Source organism: Penicillium griseofulvum (genome assembly GCF_001561935.1).
Source record: "Penicillium griseofulvum strain PG3 chromosome Unknown contig_16, whole genome shotgun sequence".
Classification (NCBI taxonomy): domain Eukaryota; kingdom Fungi; phylum Ascomycota; class Eurotiomycetes; order Eurotiales; family Aspergillaceae; genus Penicillium; species Penicillium griseofulvum.
In genome coordinates this window covers 122,031-141,551 of record NW_024467439.1, presented here as the reverse complement: position 1 = coordinate 141,551, position 19,521 = coordinate 122,031, and the positions used below count along the sequence as shown (strand labels likewise).

The following is a 19,521-nucleotide window of genomic DNA, read 5'->3' as shown; positions in this document are numbered from 1 at the left end:
GGTTATCCTGCTCAATTGGCTTTTGAATAATAGCCATGCCAAACGCACGGGAAATCCACAGTTGCTCAACGCTACATCACATGGTGATTCTCACCCTACCCGCATCACCCTATAACCGAAGCACTTTCATACATGTATATTCTATAATCCTCCGCAAAGTAGTATCAAGCACATACGACCATAGGGTGTGGAAAACAGGGCTTCCCGTCCGCTCAGCCGTACTTAAGCCACACGCCGGTGAGTTAGTAGTTGGGTGGGTGACCACCAGCGAATCCTCACTGTTGTATGTTTTTACTTTTTGCTTTTTTTGTTTTGTCGTTTGCACTGCTCTCACATCGCTAGTTCACGCACCGTCTCCACTAGGGTGGTAAGCGGATGATGTGGATGGAAAGTCTAGATTGGGCTGACAATTCTATATCTCCTCAACTACAAATGTGAATGTCTTCTATGCGACCGAATTTTCAGTGACTAATTTAGCACATACATTTGCAGATCCCAGACTTTGTGGCTCCGAATGTCTACGTTGATAGCCGTGCCCGCAGGATCCGCGGGCACGGCTAACTCCGAAAGCTCTGGTTATCATCCGGCAATGAAGCCTATCCTCAAGTTGTCGACCCCTCACGCAACCTCCAGCTTCGATTTACCGGCCTTTTTGCTCGAAGCGAGAGCAGCCGACAACCCAAACTGAGATGCAACCCCGTTGATGCGGTGGGTTGAGTTCAAGTTCTTCACAACGAGGATCTGATAACAAGTGGCACTACCTTGGCGAGAAGCGATGACAGACCAGGCGAGGAAGAGCTCCCAAATCTATTCGATGTTAAAACCTTGCAGGCTTAGCACATAGGATGACACTCACCCTAAACCACCGTTGGCCATACTTGGCCTTGATGGTGTCGGCATTTCCAAGCCAGTTGCGGTACCATCTCCAGAGAGTTCCAGAATAATGCACCCCAACGGTATCGATACTGATGTTTGGACCATAGTTAGTCCCGTCAAAAGGCAGTGTGAGAAATTCTCTTAGGATTCACCTTTTGATCTCAAATCCAGCCCGTTCCAAGCACATCGTATAGTACCAAAGAGGAGTAGACGCATCCGCGCCACGGAAGATGTACTTGTTCAAAAACAGTCCCCAAATCAAATCCTCATACTGCCATGTTTGGCGAAGACCGGAAAGCTGCACATACATGGCACCGTCGTCTTTCAGCATATCATAACATTGGCGGAAGAAGGCGGTGAGCTTTCGTATGCCGACATGCTCGCCCATTTCGAGCTGCGTGATTTTATCGTACTGGGCATGAGGAATGTCGCGGTAGTCCATACATAGAATACGGCTTTGCGCTTCGGCAATCCCAGCCCTTTGGAGAGCATCGTTACCCCATGCTGTCTGGTGGCGTGCAATGGTGAGACCGGTCACCTTCGCTCCATAGTTGAGACTTGCGAATTTCGCCAGAGTCCCCCATCCACAGCCAATATCTAACATAGTCTCGCCTTGCTTGAGACCAAGCTTTTCACAAACGATCGCCATCTTGTTATCCTGCATTTCCTCCAGCGTTTCCTCTTTTGACGTGTCGGAGATGATACCGGAGGTGTAGATCATGCGGGGACCAAGGAACCAAGCATAATGGTCGTTACCACGGTCGTAGTTCGGACGGATCTGCTGATCGTCTTGGTCTTTGGTGTGAAGCAACACGTCGCGAGCAAAGGTCAGGAAAATGTACTTGAACAGATCCCAAGTGAAGCCGAAATGCGCCCAATCATGGCGGTATTCCAAGATGTCGAGAGTATCTCCGTTAAAGTCGACCACACCATCGAGATACATTTCACAGAAGGTCTGCATAGGGACACGTTTCTTGCCCTGCCATTTGGCATGATCCGTCCCATTTTTGAACTTTAAATACTGTTCTATCGGTCGCCCCGGCAATTTGCCTTTGTCGGTCATGCGAGAACTGCAGGAGGATGTCCATGTCCAGTACCCCACCAGAATTGGCACCGTCGTGATTAGACCAAGGAATATAGTTGCCTTCATACCGCCGCCAAGTAGATAAGCAAGGACGGCCGGGACGCCCATCAGGAAACCGATTAGGAGGGAATTAGAGAATCCCTGGTTACCAGCACCATCAACTGGCAGAGGCGCATTGTGAATGGCCGCAGACTGATAGAGTTGATCAGTTAGCAATCGGTCGCATAGTAATAATTGGAGGACTGACATCTGTGAGGGGTATTCCACAATCCTCAGGCGTTTCGAACTTTGAGGGTTTGGCCGGTGGTGTTTGTATGAAGTGAATGTCGCTGTTGAGATCTGGGGACGACATAGCGGCTGTAGGCAAACTTTTCTCTGCAGACTTTTGTGCTCTAAATTGCGAGCGAAAAGTCAAGAATTCAACCCGAGGGAATGGAGACGCGACAACATTAACGGATACTCCTGCCGTGTCTCGGCTCGATGGGTCCCGCGGGCCCCGAGCTCCATTATGACGGAGGGATATGCAAGGGGATTCCACTGAATTGGCCAATAAGGGATGTTCCAATTATAAATATTGTCTGACTAGGCTACAAAAATACGTGTATGACGGAGTTTATATCGACTTAGCTCACGTGTGCTTTGTTGTCTGAATGCTACCAAGATCCATAGGGGCCAATGCAATCTCATATACGACCCTTCAGGGAAGGTAAGCCACTCCTACTGGGCTACTCCGCGTCAGTCAATAAGCTTTAGTGGTGAATTCTTGGAGCCGCGGAGCCGCTAAACAGCCGACGAGGCGCAGTCAATACTCGCATGGCTGCAAGGATATCAATTGTCCCATGTATAGCTGCAGACACCCCGGATCACCGCAACTCCGCTGGCTTCCACTTCCCCATCTACCGAATCGTTCTGGAGGGAATTATTGGGCGGCATTTTCTGCACCTAGCTCGCCAAGTGGATCCGTGGCCCTTTCAATTCTGGGGCCTGCCTGGAGTACATATTGCAGTTCCTTCTTCCGTCAGGAACCGAAAGGCCTTCTAACTTAGCCCAGCAGACTCCTTTGCACACAGTGTCTCACAATTCGATTTTATTCACGAACCAGCGAAACTGTTTCTCGCCAGAATGAACGAACTATTTGACGTGGCTGTAATCGGAGCTGGCATGGCCGGGATCATTGCAGCTCGTGACCTCAGTGAGAAAGGCTATGAAGTGGTTTTGTTAGAGGCCCGTGACCAGATTGGAGGACGAACCTATATGGATCATGCTTGCGGCACAGTAATGGAACTTGGAGGGGCCTATGTTCACTGGACACAACCGCACATCTGGAGAGAGCTTCAGCGTCTTGGAATTACCGTCAACGCCCCGATGCAGGAAGGAAGGAGTTACTGGCTTGCCGATGGGGCCGTAAACTCTGGTACCTCCGAAGACTTCTATGGCAGGGTGACTCCACTTCGGGAACAACTATTCGCAGATAGCCGTGCTCGATTCCCGATGCCGTTCGACCCTACCGCACTCGACAACACGGAGATTGAGAAAGAGTCAATTGAGGACCGCATCAATTAATTGAATCTATCTTCATACGAGCGGGATGTGTTGGAGGCGGTATTATCCGGTGTGGTGCATTCCTACAAAGATCATGGAATTGCCCAACTACTCCATGCCGTGGCTACATACTTTGGAAATTTCGGTGCCTTCCTCGAGACAGCCGGCACTTGGAGTATCCAGGGCGGTACAAAGAAACTGGTAAATGGCATGATGGATGGAACGACTGCCAAACTGCCGCTTTTCACGCCAGTGGACTCCATTTCCGACGAAGGTTCCCAGGTTACCATTGGAACTTGAGATGCCCAAAAGTTCCGTGCCCGTACGACAATCGTTGCGCTTCCAATAAACACTATTGGCGACATACACATTACATCAGCCTTGCCCCATGTGGCACAATCCATGATTGCGAGAAAGGACCCAAAGCTGGCTGGCAAGCTCTGGATCCGAGTTCGGGGGGAGATCGAGCCCATTACCATCTGTGCACCAGCTGGGAAATATCTGCTCAATGCCGTCAGGACTGAGAGGTACTTGGATGGGGATACTCTCGTTCTCTGTATGTGCTCCGATGATTCTGCTATTCGTGGAGAAGATCGCTTTGGGGTACAAGCTGCGCTGCGGAAGTTTATACTAGGTATTGAAGTTGTCGATATCGCGTACCATAGTTGGGCCGGTGATGAATTTTCCAAGGGAGGCTGGATGATGAGCCACCCTGGTTGCTTTATTCCCGGTGCCGTGGTACTTCGACAACCGCATGGTAACATTCATTTCGCAGGAAGTGACATTTCTGCAAGCGAAGCAGGCTCTATTGAGGGCGCTCTGTCAAGCGGCGCACAGGCCGCTTGTGATGTCTCTATTAAATTGGCCAAAAGACGGCCGGAGCTCTAAGTAACCAATCTTCAAAATTGTTTAGCCCGTTCGGAAGTTATGTTCTCTTACTAGAATCTGAAATGTAAATCTGAGAGGCAAATATCCGCTCGAATGCCTCCTCAATTTAAGGTCCTTCATTATTCATTTCCACATTAACCAATTCCGACTTCGAAAGGCATTTGGTAAGTTAAACTCACAATGCCCTGGACCTGGATATTCTAGTACTACAGCAAGCGTCGATGGCACCCCTGGAGGTTTAACACGGGGCCCGCGGATCCCGCGGGTCCGCAATATCTCTTGGCCCAGGTGGGCAATCCCACTACCAAATTCCTTTTCATGGTCTTCACATAGACGGAGGAATGCGTCCATTGTCTTCAGTGTGTTTTCTTGATCCAGTTGAGTGCATTGAGTGCACTTTTTATGATCTTTATTATTCCCGCGAATCGGAATACCGTCTATATGGAGACCGGAAGTATGATGTTTGCCAACCTATACGGTTATCCTTATGATTCCAACGTAATTGGTGCTGAAGATAGTGACTGCAATCACACCCTAGGCGCGTCAGCGCTCCAGAGTCACGCCGCGTTTCCTTATCCTTTTGAACCCATTGGATACTCTGGAATGTTTGCCCCGTCCTCTACTTCTGACATGGGTCTGGCATCGAACTACTCACGCCACTTATCTGAAAATGCAGAGCCGCAACAGTTTAACAGTGGAGACTTGGATCCACCAGATCATTCTGGTCTTTCCCAGGTTGCCGAAATACTCAGATCCCCTTGCGCTGAAATCGACCAACAAACCCACGGAAAACTCCCTTCACCTCTACAGAGCCAAATACCTGCGAGTAACCGGAGACCAAAAAGACTTCGAAGATAAAACCACTCGTGTGATCCCTGCTGTTCGGCGAAAAGGGCCTGCGATTTGGCCCCCAATGCCAACCACGTGAACAATGTTTCTTCATCACCATGTTCGATGTGCAAGCTACGAGGCACGGACTGCACAGTTGCATGGCGTGCGAGCAAGAAGCCTTCTTATACAAAGTTTGCATCTGGTTCCTTGGTTAAGAATCATTCTGCCGACCCCGTCCTTGATGCCATCAACGATTCTCTCTTGCCCGCTACAACGAGTAACTTATCGCGCCACGAGTCTGTCCTAGCCTGCCACATGATGACTTCCAAAACACGCGCTCAGAAATTGGATTTATATATTGATATCTTCGATGACCCAATGTCAAAACTTCTTACAAAGTGGTGCATGGCTCCTTGCTACTCTTTGGGAATTGCTGCCTTAACACTATTGAGCCGCAATGCACAGCTAGCTACTCATTTTAGCCAGACCCAATCGCGCATCAGGAATAGCTGGGAAGCGGCTTCCTCCCTGCGGCCAAATTCTGCGTCACGTTTGTTCTTTACAGCTAGTATTCTTGATTCGCTATTTCAGTGCTCAGATACCCATTCTAAATCCACACGGCCGGCATTGCGCGACAATGCCTTGATTGAAAAGTACAAGTGGGTCGCCATTGCAACCGGGTGCTATAACTGGAAACAACGCGCAGAACACCTGGAAATCTCAGAAGGAAACCAGAGACATTGCATATGCTACATGGTGCAAGGCAAAACATGTGGTGTTCGAGAATATTGCAAGCAAGTCATTTCGTCTTGGATTATCACTACTTCTATTTGGGATAATCCTACCCCCCATGTCTGATGCGGCACGAGCCACAGTAATTCTCGAAACAATTCGCATGGTGATTGACGCCATTGATCATGCGTTCGATGCGTTCAAGTCATTCAAGTCCAAACCCACGTCCACTGCTATAGATGATGTCAACACGCAACTCCTAGACGACAGGATATCAGAGACTATCGACCTGAAGGGCAAAAAGATGGGGACTATAGCTGAAGAAAGTGTTAGCGAGAAGTTGGACTACCGTGTTGTGATCGGAGAAAAACTTCAAGGGGAATCTGGAGTCCCAACAGAAGGCGAGATTAGGGAAACGTGGAACGAAGAGATTTCGAGTCCCGCGAAAGAAGTTCCACCAGGACATGAAGAGGTAGCCGAGAAGCTGAACGTCGAAGGAAAGATGCTTCGGATTCTTAATACTATCCTTGGCATTGGTCTTGTTGTATCAATGTCTTTCTCCCTGGCCCATGAATGGAATTCTCTGACAGATACTGGAAAGGTCCTGGGCGTACTAAATGTTGTTGTCCAAGGACTTATCGTGGTGCTCAACATAGTCACTACTACAGCAGACATCGGGTTGTTTGCGATTACCGGAGCTATGAGTGTGGCTTTCCCGGTTCTCGGGGCCGTCCTGGCAGTCATCGGAATGATTTTGATGATTGTGCAGCTTTTTGTCAACTTCTATTCTACCCGACAAGAACCGCCAGACCCTAACGCTGATTTCATTAGAGAGAAGGCACACAACCTGATTGCGACCTTTGATCTATCCCCTGAACCCCAGCTCACCTACAGTTTTTCCGAGACAAATGTGCATGCAGGCGAGAATACAGCCACTACCATAACCGGTGTGAACAATACCCCGAACAAGGTGACCCTGTCCCATACTAGAATCACGCTATTCACTGGCAGCGATGAGGTCTGCCTGTTCGGAACTACCAAGCCGTACATACAGCGAGTTGAAGATCAAGATCCAAACAAGGACCAGAATGGGTACACCTATGTCACCACCCATGAACTTTCTGGCGCACAATTGCCAGAGCCAGCCAAGTTGGGGAATACATCCAACTACTACCAGTACGACCTCAAGGTCGCTGGCCCCCCACATGAATTCACCACCAGTCTCAAGAATCTTATCCTAGAGAAAGGCCAGAAGTTCCAGTCGGTGTGGACTGTCAGGATCAACAATAAGGGCAAAGACAGTGACAGCTCGACTAGCTGGATTGAACTCGCTGAGGTTGGACTGAAGGATAAGTGTCAGCAGCAGAAGTTCACGTTGCATCGGATCTGACCTGTCGAATGTCCTATATGTATCTAAAAGTACTTGAGACTCTTTAATAGTAATTCCTTCGTACTTTTCTTCACAAAACTGTTCGATTAAGTATATCTATACTAATAGCACAATATCCTGAAGATTTTAACAAATTAGATGATAAACACCTAGGGGTGTAGGTATCACGGGCGGTCACCATTGAATTTGGACGCTCTATAACTTCACCTAGGCAAACTAGATTCAAGTTTGGCTGATTGTATGCTATAGCGGACCTAGGTCTCAATGCAAGAAAAAATCGTACACCGTGGGACACTCACAATATATTTAACTCATTTCAACTCTGTAAAATTGTTAACAGATCTCGTGTACCTAACTTGTGGGAATTGATGGAATGTGTCGCACATGGCTTGGTTCTCGGCCCGTACCCGAAACCACACTAATTCGAGTGTGGATTTGGTATTGACCATGCTTGGCTCACAATACATGTTAGATTACCACTAGTCCTAACTCGAGCTAGTGTAGTTTCGGGTACGGGCCGAGAAACAAGCCGTGAGTGTTCTAAGGGGAAGCCGTTTTCGAAATCTACTGTACCCGGAGGCAGGTAGAAGTGTGCTTTGAATTCGCTATAATTAGTTTCCACCTAGGCTCCATAGTTGACATTAGAGTGGCTTTTCGACGCCATGATCGTACATACGTGCCTGTTTGTAGGTTCATTACTAGCTCTAGGTCTCAGCTGTGGGAGGGGCACGTTATCAGGTGACTCGGCTCCGCGGCGCTAAGACTGAAAACTCGGTCAGGGGGCCACCCACATCGAGCAGTGTTGGTCTTGTGGGGTAGGATCAGCACCTTCCCAGGAACTAGATCGGCCCGAGCCAGAACACTCTAATCAAGCGCAACACGCGATAATCATCTAAGCGAAAAGCACGCTTTGACGTTATCACTTCGAGATTCTATTGCTGCCGTTGATTCAAGCAAACCTCGATATACAGGATTCCATTTTGTTGATGCGATGCGAAACCCACGTATGGCTTTTCTGCCTAGCAACCATTTTTTTTTTTGAGATGCCCCCCAAGCTCCCAGGAACTGCGAGATCGTCAGGTCACGTGCATTTCCTAATACCTAGCATCCCCCAGACTTTCCAGCCAAAATAATTTCACCTGCTCCCTAAGCAGAGGGGTGAGCAAGGGTGAGCAAATAGATCGGTTTCCCTTCACATTTCGTGGTCGCCCGCCCATTTCTTCCGCCAAATCCCACCCCCCCAACATCCTAGTCCTTACGCTGTCTTTGGACGACATAGCGCCTAGACTCCCCCTCTCAAAGCTTGAGATCCAAGATATAATATTGAGCAAAACACTAACTACCTCATAAATGGCCAAAGCTGCTGAATGTAGCAAGCGCTCAGTTATTAACATCAGCAACAACCTTCGCTGATTCGGAAATGTCAGAGCACCCCCAATCCTCGTCGGTCGACAACGAAGCGTAACTACTCCGATGCTACAGGCTTTGTGTGACCACCTACTCGAAAACCCGGGCTGTATATAGATAAGATGGCAATATTCTTATGGAACAAGTTCCTTGTCCAGGTGACAAATTCGAGCCTCAAGCGGGCTCAGGCTTCGGTCGGTTAGTCGAAGAAGGTGGCTCGACAGAGAGCAAAGGAGCAGAATGCCGACCCAAGAGACTTCTACCTACATAGCCTATCTGGTTTTCAGTCGGGATGCGATAAGCGTAGCTCCATTGCAAGTAGCCAACTTCTATCGCGATCAGCGTTACCAGATACTACCCGTATATTCCTAGGATGGAATTGTGCTCTCTTGTGTGTTTCAAGGATCCATGGATGCTGCTGTCTTCGAGGACTTCATTGATCAGCCTCTTCGGCATTGTGAAAGATGGCCCGAGCTCTCCCTCACCTACATATTCTCCACTCACTAGCACTAGTATCCAGATACTTGCATGTTTAAAATGGTCGGGCAGTAACGCATCAAATACATCTGACCTGCAGGGCGGTTGGTCCGACGGTCTCCGACCCGGGAAGCGTCCTCTGCACAAGGCCATCGATGTTTGCAACTATGTAGCTGGGCTGGCTGAACTGGCATCCACATTACCATCATAATATTCTTATTGGCTTATTATCACGTTCACCGTCATACTACATATGTATGATGTCAGATCTGAACATGTATGTAGACATTCCTGGCTGGCTGTGGCTGGCTGAAACACCGGTCACAATTTGCCCGTTGGAAGCACTGATTCTGCATAAGGGCCTGGATAAGTTTAAAGTACTCAGCTACATTTGAGGATGCCCTAACCACAGTACCCCCAAACATGTAACATGAATATAGATAAAACAATCCAGAGAAAGTTGATTTAGCCAATAAGATTTTGCGTGCATTTCAAAAAATCCCAATCTCAATCAATCACTTTGTCTGGACGTCGACACTGGAATAGTCCACCCGCTTGAATCGACCGGTCTCCTCGAACGTAAAGGTTTGGCCAGACTGAAGAGTGACCGTGACTTCGGACTCGTAATCAACATCCACCTTTCCCTCCTGGCTCAGAGCCACGCAGTGGACCGTTTCCCCATATTTCAGAGTACCGTTAACATTCCACTGGAGAGTTTTGTCCACACTCTCCGATTGATCGTGGGATATTCCAGCAGTGATAGACCACTGGGCCGAGTCCGAAACGCCTATAATCCCTGGCACTCCAGCACTGACCGACATCGAAGCACCGAATGTCACTGACGCATTCTGATGCCACGAAGTGGTCGTGTGCTTTGAGATACTGTTTGACCATGTCCAAGTTTCCTCCGACTTGCCGCGATTATTGTTGGTGAAGTTGTAGTAATCCACCGTAACGGGGTAAATTCCTTGTCGCCCATGTGGCAGATCGATCTTCGTTACTTTCGAGACGAGAGACTTGACCGGTTTCAAAAACATGAGATTGATTGAGTAGATTTTCGTTGGATTACCCTCTGAACTGGCAGAAGCTTTTATCCCAACAAGGAGTCCGCTTCCCATGTTAAGAGGATGCTCGGTTCCAGTGCATGGACCAGCTTTTAGTGTTTGATTTCCGGACACAATTTTGATTCCATTGAAGGAAGAGTCGTTAGCAGTCCAGATGGAGGCACTGTCGCATTTCTGTCCAAGCGAAAGTCGAAGTGTTGAGCTATTACCATTTGGCACACCTACTTTCATGCTTCCGTCACCAACAGTAGCCTTCATAGCGTAGTTTGACCAGAAAGTGATAGTGTTTGGTGGTGTTATTACACTGAAAATAGATTGCTCAGTGTGTGCACTATGAACATTGGATGGTTTTTCTCCAATGTCGCCATTATCCTCGCAGTACAGCTGAGAAAAAAGGTCAGGAGCCATGGGCGGGGTTGGCATCTTGGAAAATGGGGGGGAAACGGTGGTCAAGTTACTGTCAGGGCAAGTGTATGATAAGAGAGAGCAGATTCATGAGGTCTGAAGCTTGGATGAAGCAGTGAGCTGTGTCCCTACTTATACCTTATCTGGCGAGCTTTCGGTTTTATCCCTTAAAGAGTCGACCCAGAGCGTTGAGATCACGCCACATACTCTGAATGCAAGGCAGTCAGGAAAGTGGCAATTGCCAGCTGAGTTCCCCTCTTTATGTGAAATGGTTCTCTTGCATTCTTGTGAGAGGTTGCCCCCACATTATGCATGTAACCTTCCTTAAGCAGCGATAGGCATGTTTTTACGCCAATGGTGTCTCGCTTGCTCTCTACCGTGGAAGTTGTGGCTGGCTGAAGTGTACGAACTCGGGGGGACGGGACAAACAGATTTCCATTGTAGAATCCTGATTGCCAATCGATTCCGAATTGGATTTCTAAAAGCACTACCTCGTGATGAAAGCAAGGGTCGATCTCAGTGATAAATAGAGAACAAGTATCTCCTTCCTCTGATGAAGTAAGAACTGCTAAGACTAATAATCTTCTGCCCCGCTGTCAATCATCCACTCGGAAAACAATGCATCTTAAATTTGCTACTTTCTTTGTCTTGCTCGCCATGCTTGCCATGGCTCTTCCTGCGGAAGCAGACTATGGCTGTCCTATTACGAGCTTGTGTCGCAAACATGTATTGACTATATTCCATCCCCCCAAAAATCAAACCTGGTTCCCAGAGCTGATGGACGGTATGATATAGTGCCAGCAAAACAAATTCCCGAGCGGCCAATGCATAGGGAAGTTGCGTTTGTAAGTTTCGTCAGCGCTCTTTGCATGAAGTCTGGACTAACAGAACTTGAGGACCTGTATCTGCGTCGGTTGATATAACTATGTATATTGGTTATCAATGTCTAGAGCTGGATGAGAGACTGGAGTCATTCCGTGTTCCCCTTGATATGTGAGATTGCCTAGATATGGATATTCATTTGAGTGGTGTACACTTTGCTATATATTTATCTGGTAGACATTCTGCCTCTGCATGTATGATGGACCGTGAGAAATCAAATGATGAGAGTTGAGAGCCGAGTTCTACTCAGCTCCTCTGGCCTCTTCCCACTCCGCTAGACATCCATAACAGCTGCTCGCACTAGCAGGATGATCATGAATCGCCTGGAAGGGTCGATCGGACAGTGCAGAAGGCCAGCGAAAGTTTTTCCGAGTTCTAGCGGTTCTTCCGATTACGCTTTGGAGGTATTATGGGTAGTGGGGATTATCTGTCAAACCGGCGGCTCTCCTCATGCCAACTGCAGTCAAAAGTGCCCTCGGGGGACTGTTCAGCGAGCCAGTTCGTTCAAATTCATCACCTGGTAATCTTGCCTATATCATATTGCATCACCCCACCGCAAGTGCCTTCGGGACAGCTAATAACGACATCGCCGAGACGGATATCATGAGCAGCTGAAGGGATTCCACCCCCAATACCGACCAGCAGTCCGATTCGAAGTGACTTGGAGAAGGTGCGAAGCATGTTGTTTGCGACCGTGGTAGTAGGGATGGTTCCGTACTGGCCTCCAGGGAGGCAGGCATTCACGACGTAATGTTTGCCGATTTGGCCTAGTATGTACGTCTTTGAGTCCGCTATATCTTGCTCCTCGAGATCCCGAAATTACGGTCCTATGCTACTTTAGGAGGTTAGTGCGGGCGTTATACTCTCTTGGGTGATTCTTACCCGCTTCTTACTAACTTACTTAGTCTATAGTATACTTACCCTGCTTACCCCCGGTCGCGCGACCGTAAAGCGGCGCTTACCTATTTCTCACCCTGGCGACACCTACCGAACTATTGACTGCACATAAGCCACACGCTGGTGAGTTAGTAGTTGGGTGGATGACCACTGGCGAATCCTCACTGTTGTATGTTTTTGTATCTTTGATTATCGAAGATTAAATTTAGAAAAGTCGTCTGCATAACAAATTAAGCCTCTTTTTACCTTCGACTATAAACCTGACATCTACACAGAATGATATCCGAGCAGACCTCTGAAAAGACATCACCGGGCCGCTTGTGCGGCCCCGTATCCTTGTAAGCAATAATCAGAAGCTAAGCTTTTGAATTTGCAAGGTTGGTTTGAGGCAGGAAGTTCGATATTGTTTAGTGCCTGGTATTTTTGCTCGACATATCAGAGAGCAAGCACAATTTCATCTCAAAACAACGAAGAGCATATGGAGTAATTGATACCTAAATGCGCATGGATAACTGGCTGGCTCAAGTGTACTAGAGAGTAATGCCGCAAAAGTAATGGTATATGATGAATACTGTAACCAGGTCGATTAGTTTCTCTTGTTGCAAAGCAATTGTGAGTGTAGAGGCAATCCATTTTGGAACCAAGCTGTATATATTTGGAATAGTGCAGAAAAGCCATAACAAAATAATATCTAATCATCTTCCACCCACTGTATCGTTATCTAGTGCAAGGTGATGTTCCATTTATAGCAAGCTTTGCCCTTATAACCACTTCATGGACCTTGCAAGGTAGCTTCCACCACCCACAACACCCGTGACACCCGTGAAAACAATCAATGATCCATATCCACTACCATATCCCCATCCAACATTTCCCTCCCACGGCATGCCCTTAACAAGTGCTTCACTAAGGGGACCGGAGACCAAGTTCCCAATACCCCTTCCAGCTGCAAGAGACGCAAAGACCATGCTCGATTCGGCCGATGGCTTTTTGTTAACCACCTCACGCATAATACCGGGCCAGGTACTAGTGTATGAGCCTGCAGAAAGCCCGTATAAAATAGAGAAGACGTAGAGTGGAGCTAGGGACTTCGAGAATCCCCAGATGAGGAAGACGGCAAGAGTGGATGCGATAGTGTTGACTAGGATACAAATGGTGACGTCAAACTTGTCGATGATAGCGCCCATAATCACGCAGCCGGCGACCGATGCTGAGTTGAAGAGGATAACAGTCAGAGCCTGGAGGGACGTCGAAGCTCCGAGCATTCCAGCGTATGTTGGGAGGTAAAGCGACGGCAAGAAGAAACCAAGAGCCTCGATGGTATTGCAGACCTGAAAGAGGGCAAAAGTGGATGTAAATAAGAACCGGAAGCTGGGGGCAGGTGGACTGGGTCGACTTGCGGGAATCGGCACGCGCGGCTTCACGAAGTAGACCAGCGGTCCGGTTAGGACGAACAACACAACTGCGAAGCCACGCAGTGTAATACGGTACCCGTACTTGCCGAGCAACTGTTCGATAACGATGGGTAGGACAGCGCCGCCGAGACCAGTGCCGGCCCACATAACGCCGAAGGCGAGGCCTTTTCGTCGGTCGAACCACTCTTCCATCAGCAGAATACAAGGGGCGTAGGCGATGCTGCCTCCGATGGCATAGAAGATGCCTTGTGTTATGATGAGGTGGTTGGTGTTTGTGGCTAGGGAACTGAGGCCGAGAGCAGCACACATCATTAACACACCGATACCACAGCCGAGACGTTGATATCTAGGCCATTGTCTGTAGGCGGCGAAGACGAGGGGGATGTCGAGATACATGATTCCCTGGATATGTTAGCTTATATTGATGGGGAACCATAAGCATGTATATTCTTACCATAGCGCAAGTTCCCACGACGGCGATATTCCCGGAATCTTTGAATTGGGGTATATCACTGTAGTATGCTTGGAACACTCCGTATGTGAATGCAAATCCCCAGACGAGAGCCTCCATGGCGAAACATGCGGCTAGGAACAGCCATGCGTCCATTCCGCCATCCATCGGTGGGAGTGGTGCGTCATCTTGGATATTCGATAGGTGAGTACCGTAATTTGTCTCACCTGGCGGTGTCTGGACCCCCTTTTCTGTGTCGTTTGTTGCCATGTGTGAGCGTGACACTTCCTCCATTGTCAAAACCAGTCCACGAAGTAGAACCGACAAGAAAAAAAGAAAGATGTCTAAGAAATGGGAATGATGTCAATTATAGAAAGTAGAAACTTTTATACGCGATGTCAATTCAGATCCAAATAAAGACCGTGCGGGGAAGTCAAGCGCAGGGCGTACCAAAATGGAACGTATCATGTCATTGGGCCAATCACTTGTCAATAATTGGCCAGTCAACTAGGATGTCCAGTAGTAACCAGTGAGCGTAGGGAATCCCTCATCGGAGGGGGCCTAACGATGACGCTAGTAGATATACTTCTCTATTATTCATCGGCATTCTGTGATAGATTCTCGGCAAGCTCCACTTAGAATGCCGACCTAATCCCATTAAGGAAATTTCCGAATCTTCCAAGCTTCCACCTCTGCCTAGGTGCCCTCAGATCCATGGATCGTACGTTGTAGAACTAACCTCATCGGACGACGTTCCGAAAATTGTCCAAGGGGCTATGTGAAAAATTTGAGTACACACAGTAGTTTGAGTTCATGGGGAAGGCTGAAAATTTACCATGAAATCCTCCCTATGATATAAGCCATTAAATCGGCTTACACATTTGAAATCTCTCAACGGTGTGGGATGACCCGCCGATGGTCGGCCGAACCTTAAGCGGCATTCCTTCCGTTACACTGCCCAGGCTGAATATATCGGTTAGTATTTGTTCTTTATGTGAGCAATCACTTCAACCCACGTATACAATCTTGTTGTCTCCATATTTTGAGATGACGTGCTTCGGCAACCCCGATCATAAATTAACTCTAGGATTAATTAAGTTTAGCGCTGAATCAGCTGTCAAATATACGTGTGGGGGCAGGAAACTCGCGGCTCGGAGTGCAGGAATCAGCCCCGGAGGCTGTGGAGGTTCAAAAGTACCGCCAAGACTTGTATCCGTTTCCGAAATAGGGCCTGCCACTCCTGGAAACTATACAATATATATCATTGTATCTACTCTGCAATGTAGATATTGAAGTTGTGGTAATTGTATCGTCATTGCACAGATTTTCATAATGGCAGCTGTTTTAGACGCCACTAAGCTACGCATTTTCCAAAATGAACAGCCTGCTGTAGTCCCAGATCCCGACAAGATACAGTTTGGAAAGACTGTCACTGGTATGTTTCTAACAGTGAGGATAACAGAAAAATGCTGAACATCGTCAAAGACCACATGCTTCAGATACAATGGACCGCGTCTGAAGGCTGGCACACGCCTCGCATAGTTCCCTATGGAAATCTGAGCATTGATCCTACCGCCGGAGTCTTCAACTACGCCTTTGAATGTTTTGAAGGCATGAAGGCATACAAGGATGCGCAGGGCCGAGTACGACTATTCAGACCAGAAGTCAACATTGCACGTCTGAATCAGTCCGCTGCTCGAGTCTCACTCCCAAATTTCGATGCCACGGCCTTTCTGAATCTTCTAAAGGAATTTGTGGCGATAGAGTCTCGGCACATCCCAGCGTAAGTAACCCAAGACCTGGGCAGTGGCGAAATTTGAATGCTGACCGTTACCGCTATCAGCACTCGAGGGTACTCACTCTACCTTCGGCCAGTCTTAATTGGCACAAATCCCGGACTGAGCGTATCCGCGCCGACCTCGGCTCTTCTATACGTGGTCGCATCACCCGTCGGTTCGTACTTCCAAAACGGACTCGGAGCGATCACACTAGAGGCAGCTAGCAGCTCGCAGTGGGTGCGTGCGTGGCCTGGAGGGAGCGGAAGCCACAAAGTCGGAGCCAACTATGCCCCCTGCATGGTGGCGGAAGCGGGGGTCCGACAACGGGGCTCTGATCAGGTCCTCTGGCTCTTCGGGGAAGACGATTTGCTAACAGAGGCTGGAACAATGAATTTGTTTATCGTGCTCGGGCGACCGGATGGGAGTCGTGAGCTCGTAACACCGCCGCTGGATGGCACGATTTTACCCGGTGTCAATCGTGATTGTGTACTGCAATTGGCTCGGGAGAGATTGGAGGTGAATGGGTGGACGGTTCAGGAGAGGAGTATCTCTATGCGTGAGCTGGAGGCTGCTAGTGCTGATGGAAATTTGGAGGAAGTGTTTGGCACTGGCACTGCGGCTGTTGTCAGCTCGGTTAAATCAATTCGGTGGAATGGACGGACGATCATGTGTGGGGTGTCAGCACAGTGGGAAGTGGCGGCCAAGATGAGGGGATGGATTGAAGCTCGGCAATATGGTGAAGATGAGCATGAGTGGAGTGTCTTGGTGAACGGACCCAATGTGAAGAACTCAGATTAGACCTATCAATAGAAGACTATTCGTGCCCGGGTGGTTTCATGTTTACTCTAAGTGGGTCCTGCATAAACGCTAAACCTAAGTGGGCCTACGGGCCGCTCCGAATGAGAATCACTCCGAATGCGGCTCGCCCTGTAATTGGACGGATGTTTCTCCCCCGTAGCCCTCAGCTTCCAAGGTTAGAATGGAGAATTATACAAATTGTACCTACCTACTTGGGTCTAATAGTATCCAACGCTAAAACAGTACGCAAACCCAGCATCCCCTTGAGACGATGCACCGAGTGGGAACTGTGAGAGTCAGGATTTACACCATTAGTATTAGATTCCATCGGTTTTGACAGTGTATTATATAAGCAGGATGTGAGGTCCCGGGCCCCTGGGCCCAGTAAGACTTGGGATTTTATTTTAACGTTGTATCTTACAAAAGTCCCATGCATCTGCATGTCTCGGTATATTTGACCTCCAACAGGACCGTATGAGCTTTAGAAACACGTGGCTCTTACCCTGGTCGACCTCAGCTAAATACAACGTTATGCTTCGGGTTTTACTTATGCAGTCGAATTTGTAGTTATGTAGACGATTCCATTTGTCAACTATCAACTAACCAGGGTAGTGAGCAGCGTTTCTCAGAGTCTGATACTCCAAAGCTGTCAAGTCCTCATACATCGGCTTCTGATCTTGAAGGAATTCCTTCAAAGGCCCCACATTCACATGCCGATCGGCTTTGTTAAAGTAAACCAGACTCCACCGCTCGGGAACAGTCTCCTCATCACACTCCCGCGGACGGGTCACACGGTGGAGACCACCTCCAATCTGGCCATTTGTCCAGCGCTGCATGGTCTCAGAAACAATAACAACTACTTCCTTGTCTGAGCCGTACGGCATAGGAATGAAAGTGCCGGGGTTACTCCGATCCTCATACTCCAGTCCGGGAGTCACGTCTGGGAACACGAGGGAGATAATTCCAAAGTCCTTGTGGGGCCAAATGCGGCTGATTTTGCCATCATCCAATGTTTTGCGCTCAATCGGCGGGAAATGGTTGATGCGGATTGTGCTGGCCTCATTGGTGCATCGGGAGGTGAACACAGTCGGGTCGAGACATAGTCCCTCCGCCATGGCTTGCAGAAGCTCTAGGGTGAGGTCTCCGCATGAAAAGAAAAATCGATCCATGGTGTCCTGGTACCCAGGTAGGTCAGACTCAGGTGGCCAGACGTTGGGAAATTGCTTGTCATCAGGGTGTCCGCAGTCGAAGCTCTCCTAGAATAACTGTTAGAACTACAAAGCTTTTTTCTCTGATCTAGTGCGTACCTTGTTGTCGCCAAAGTTAGGCTCCTTTATCTCCCCATTGTTGCTCTCAAGCCACCATGTTTTTTCCTCTCCTGGAACGCTCCATCCTCGCTGCTGTCCGTTTTTGGGATCATTCTTCAAAGGGCGCTTGACTGCGTATGGGAGTTTGAAGAAGGATTTAATCTAGTGATTGCGGGTGTCAGTCTTCTTTCTTTTTAATGAGAGAGTGTGGGCATGTTACCTGATCGAAAGTCTCCTTGACAAGAGGAACGGGAACCGTGTGATTGACAAGCTTTGCAAAGCCATAAGTTTTGAGACTGTCCAGGAGCTTGGTGGCAAATTCTTCCCGCTGCTCAGCAGTCCCTTCAGAGAGAGCGGATGCGTCAAGAACAGGAATCGACATAGTAACAATGATTGAACAAATGAACTGTACTTTTCGGTGGGCTCTTTCTGGACCATAGAATGACTTATAAGTTTACATCTGATAATCAGACCACCCCGCGGTCTACCCCGCCAGCAGTCGTAAATAAAATGAGGCCGATAGCGCACTCGCCAATAATCCAATGTCTTGGTGGATCTGGTTTTCCCTAGATAACTTGTTGTCATACAGCTGACAAAATAGACGATCCGCAATATTAGGGCTTACGCCCAGCTCAGCTCGAGACAAAATTACATTATCTGGCCACTACTGAAGTCCTTTATTCGTGGAGAGATATGCATGCTGGAGCTACCCCTGCATGCCTAGTGGTGGCTATGTCCCGAGAGGACTTGTGCTGCTTACACCTGCCCTGTTTGATATGGCTTGGCATAAGATAGGCTTGGCGGACAATGGGCTACGCTAAGGCTGATCAATGTTGCAATACTCTAACGTGGGCCTAGAACAGTGAGTTCCATGTATATTACCATAAGTGGCAAAGGCTATTGACCAATGGGGCTGCCTGCTTACTCCTAGCTCAAATCTTCAGATGTAGCCCCCACGGAACCTACTAAGGCGATAGCAACTAACATGAGATTATCACAATTTCACAATTCGTATAGCCTACGGGGGAACTAACACTGCCTCCCCGACAGCGATATCGGAAACGGCAGGGCTAGTTCAAGGAATGAAGTCTCATCTTGGCAATTCACGGCTGAAGGAGTACTGACTTTACGTATTGCGCAAGACTAAGATGTACATGTGATGATTGGGAAGATTACTGCGAAGTCTTTGTTGGCATTTGACATGAGGGGTAAAGTCAGTAGAAGGATGCTTTAAATGAGGATATGTACGCTGCGAGAAGGATGTTAGAAAGGCCAAGTTCTGTTATTGCTGTTCACC

General features: G+C 48.3%; 8 protein-coding genes across 8 annotated transcripts; 4 read left to right on the top strand and 4 right to left on the bottom strand.

The window, feature by feature from the left end:
* Nucleotides 1–618: 618 nt before the first annotated feature.
* Nucleotides 619–2,312, bottom strand: PGRI_095500 (Mycolic acid cyclopropane synthase; the record flags this gene model as incomplete). The annotated part of the gene is made up of 4 exons (XM_040797263.1): nt 619–807; nt 857–965; nt 1,029–2,152; nt 2,208–2,312. 4 exons carry the CDS (start codon nt 2,310–2,312, stop codon nt 619–621), a joined length of 1,527 nt encoding a protein of 508 aa, XP_040649825.1.
* Nucleotides 2,313–3,082: 770 nt separating this feature from the next.
* PGRI_095490 (Amine oxidase) lies at nt 3,083–3,523 on the top strand (the record flags this gene model as incomplete). Its single annotated transcript, XM_040797262.1, has 1 exon — nt 3,083–3,523. One exon carries the CDS (start codon nt 3,083–3,085, stop codon nt 3,521–3,523), a length of 441 nt encoding a protein of 146 aa, XP_040649824.1.
* Nucleotides 3,524–3,904: 381 nt separating this feature from the next.
* Nucleotides 3,905–4,390, top strand: PGRI_095480 (Amine oxidase; the record flags this gene model as incomplete). The annotated part of the gene is made up of 1 exon (XM_040797261.1): nt 3,905–4,390. One exon carries the CDS (start codon nt 3,905–3,907, stop codon nt 4,388–4,390), a length of 486 nt encoding a protein of 161 aa, XP_040649823.1.
* A 1,681-nt stretch (nt 4,391–6,071) lies between these two features.
* PGRI_095470 (uncharacterized protein) lies at nt 6,072–7,343 on the top strand (the record flags this gene model as incomplete). The annotated part of the gene is made up of 1 exon (XM_040797260.1): nt 6,072–7,343. The coding sequence occupies one exon, from the start codon at nt 6,072–6,074 to the stop codon at nt 7,341–7,343; it is 1,272 nt and encodes a 423-aa protein (XP_040649822.1).
* A 2,399-nt stretch (nt 7,344–9,742) lies between these two features.
* PGRI_095460 (uncharacterized protein) lies at nt 9,743–10,714 on the bottom strand (the record flags this gene model as incomplete). Its single annotated transcript, XM_040797259.1, has 1 exon — nt 9,743–10,714. One exon carries the CDS (start codon nt 10,712–10,714, stop codon nt 9,743–9,745), a length of 972 nt encoding a protein of 323 aa, XP_040649821.1.
* A 2,522-nt stretch (nt 10,715–13,236) lies between these two features.
* On the bottom strand, nt 13,237–14,611 carry PGRI_095450 (Major facilitator superfamily domain, general substrate transporter; the record flags this gene model as incomplete). Its single annotated transcript, XM_040797258.1, has 2 exons — nt 13,237–14,292; nt 14,345–14,611. The coding sequence occupies 2 exons, from the start codon at nt 14,609–14,611 to the stop codon at nt 13,237–13,239; spliced, it is 1,323 nt and encodes a 440-aa protein (XP_040649820.1).
* A 1,062-nt stretch (nt 14,612–15,673) lies between these two features.
* Nucleotides 15,674–16,917, top strand: PGRI_095440 (Aminotransferase, class IV; the record flags this gene model as incomplete). Its single annotated transcript, XM_040797257.1, has 3 exons — nt 15,674–15,776; nt 15,827–16,124; nt 16,185–16,917. The coding sequence occupies 3 exons, from the start codon at nt 15,674–15,676 to the stop codon at nt 16,915–16,917; spliced, it is 1,134 nt and encodes a 377-aa protein (XP_040649819.1).
* Nucleotides 16,918–17,516: 599 nt separating this feature from the next.
* Nucleotides 17,517–18,606, bottom strand: PGRI_095430 (Oxoglutarate/iron-dependent dioxygenase; the record flags this gene model as incomplete). Its single annotated transcript, XM_040797256.1, has 3 exons — nt 17,517–18,173; nt 18,225–18,386; nt 18,445–18,606. The coding sequence occupies 3 exons, from the start codon at nt 18,604–18,606 to the stop codon at nt 17,517–17,519; spliced, it is 981 nt and encodes a 326-aa protein (XP_040649818.1).
* Nucleotides 18,607–19,521: the final 915 nt, after the last annotated feature.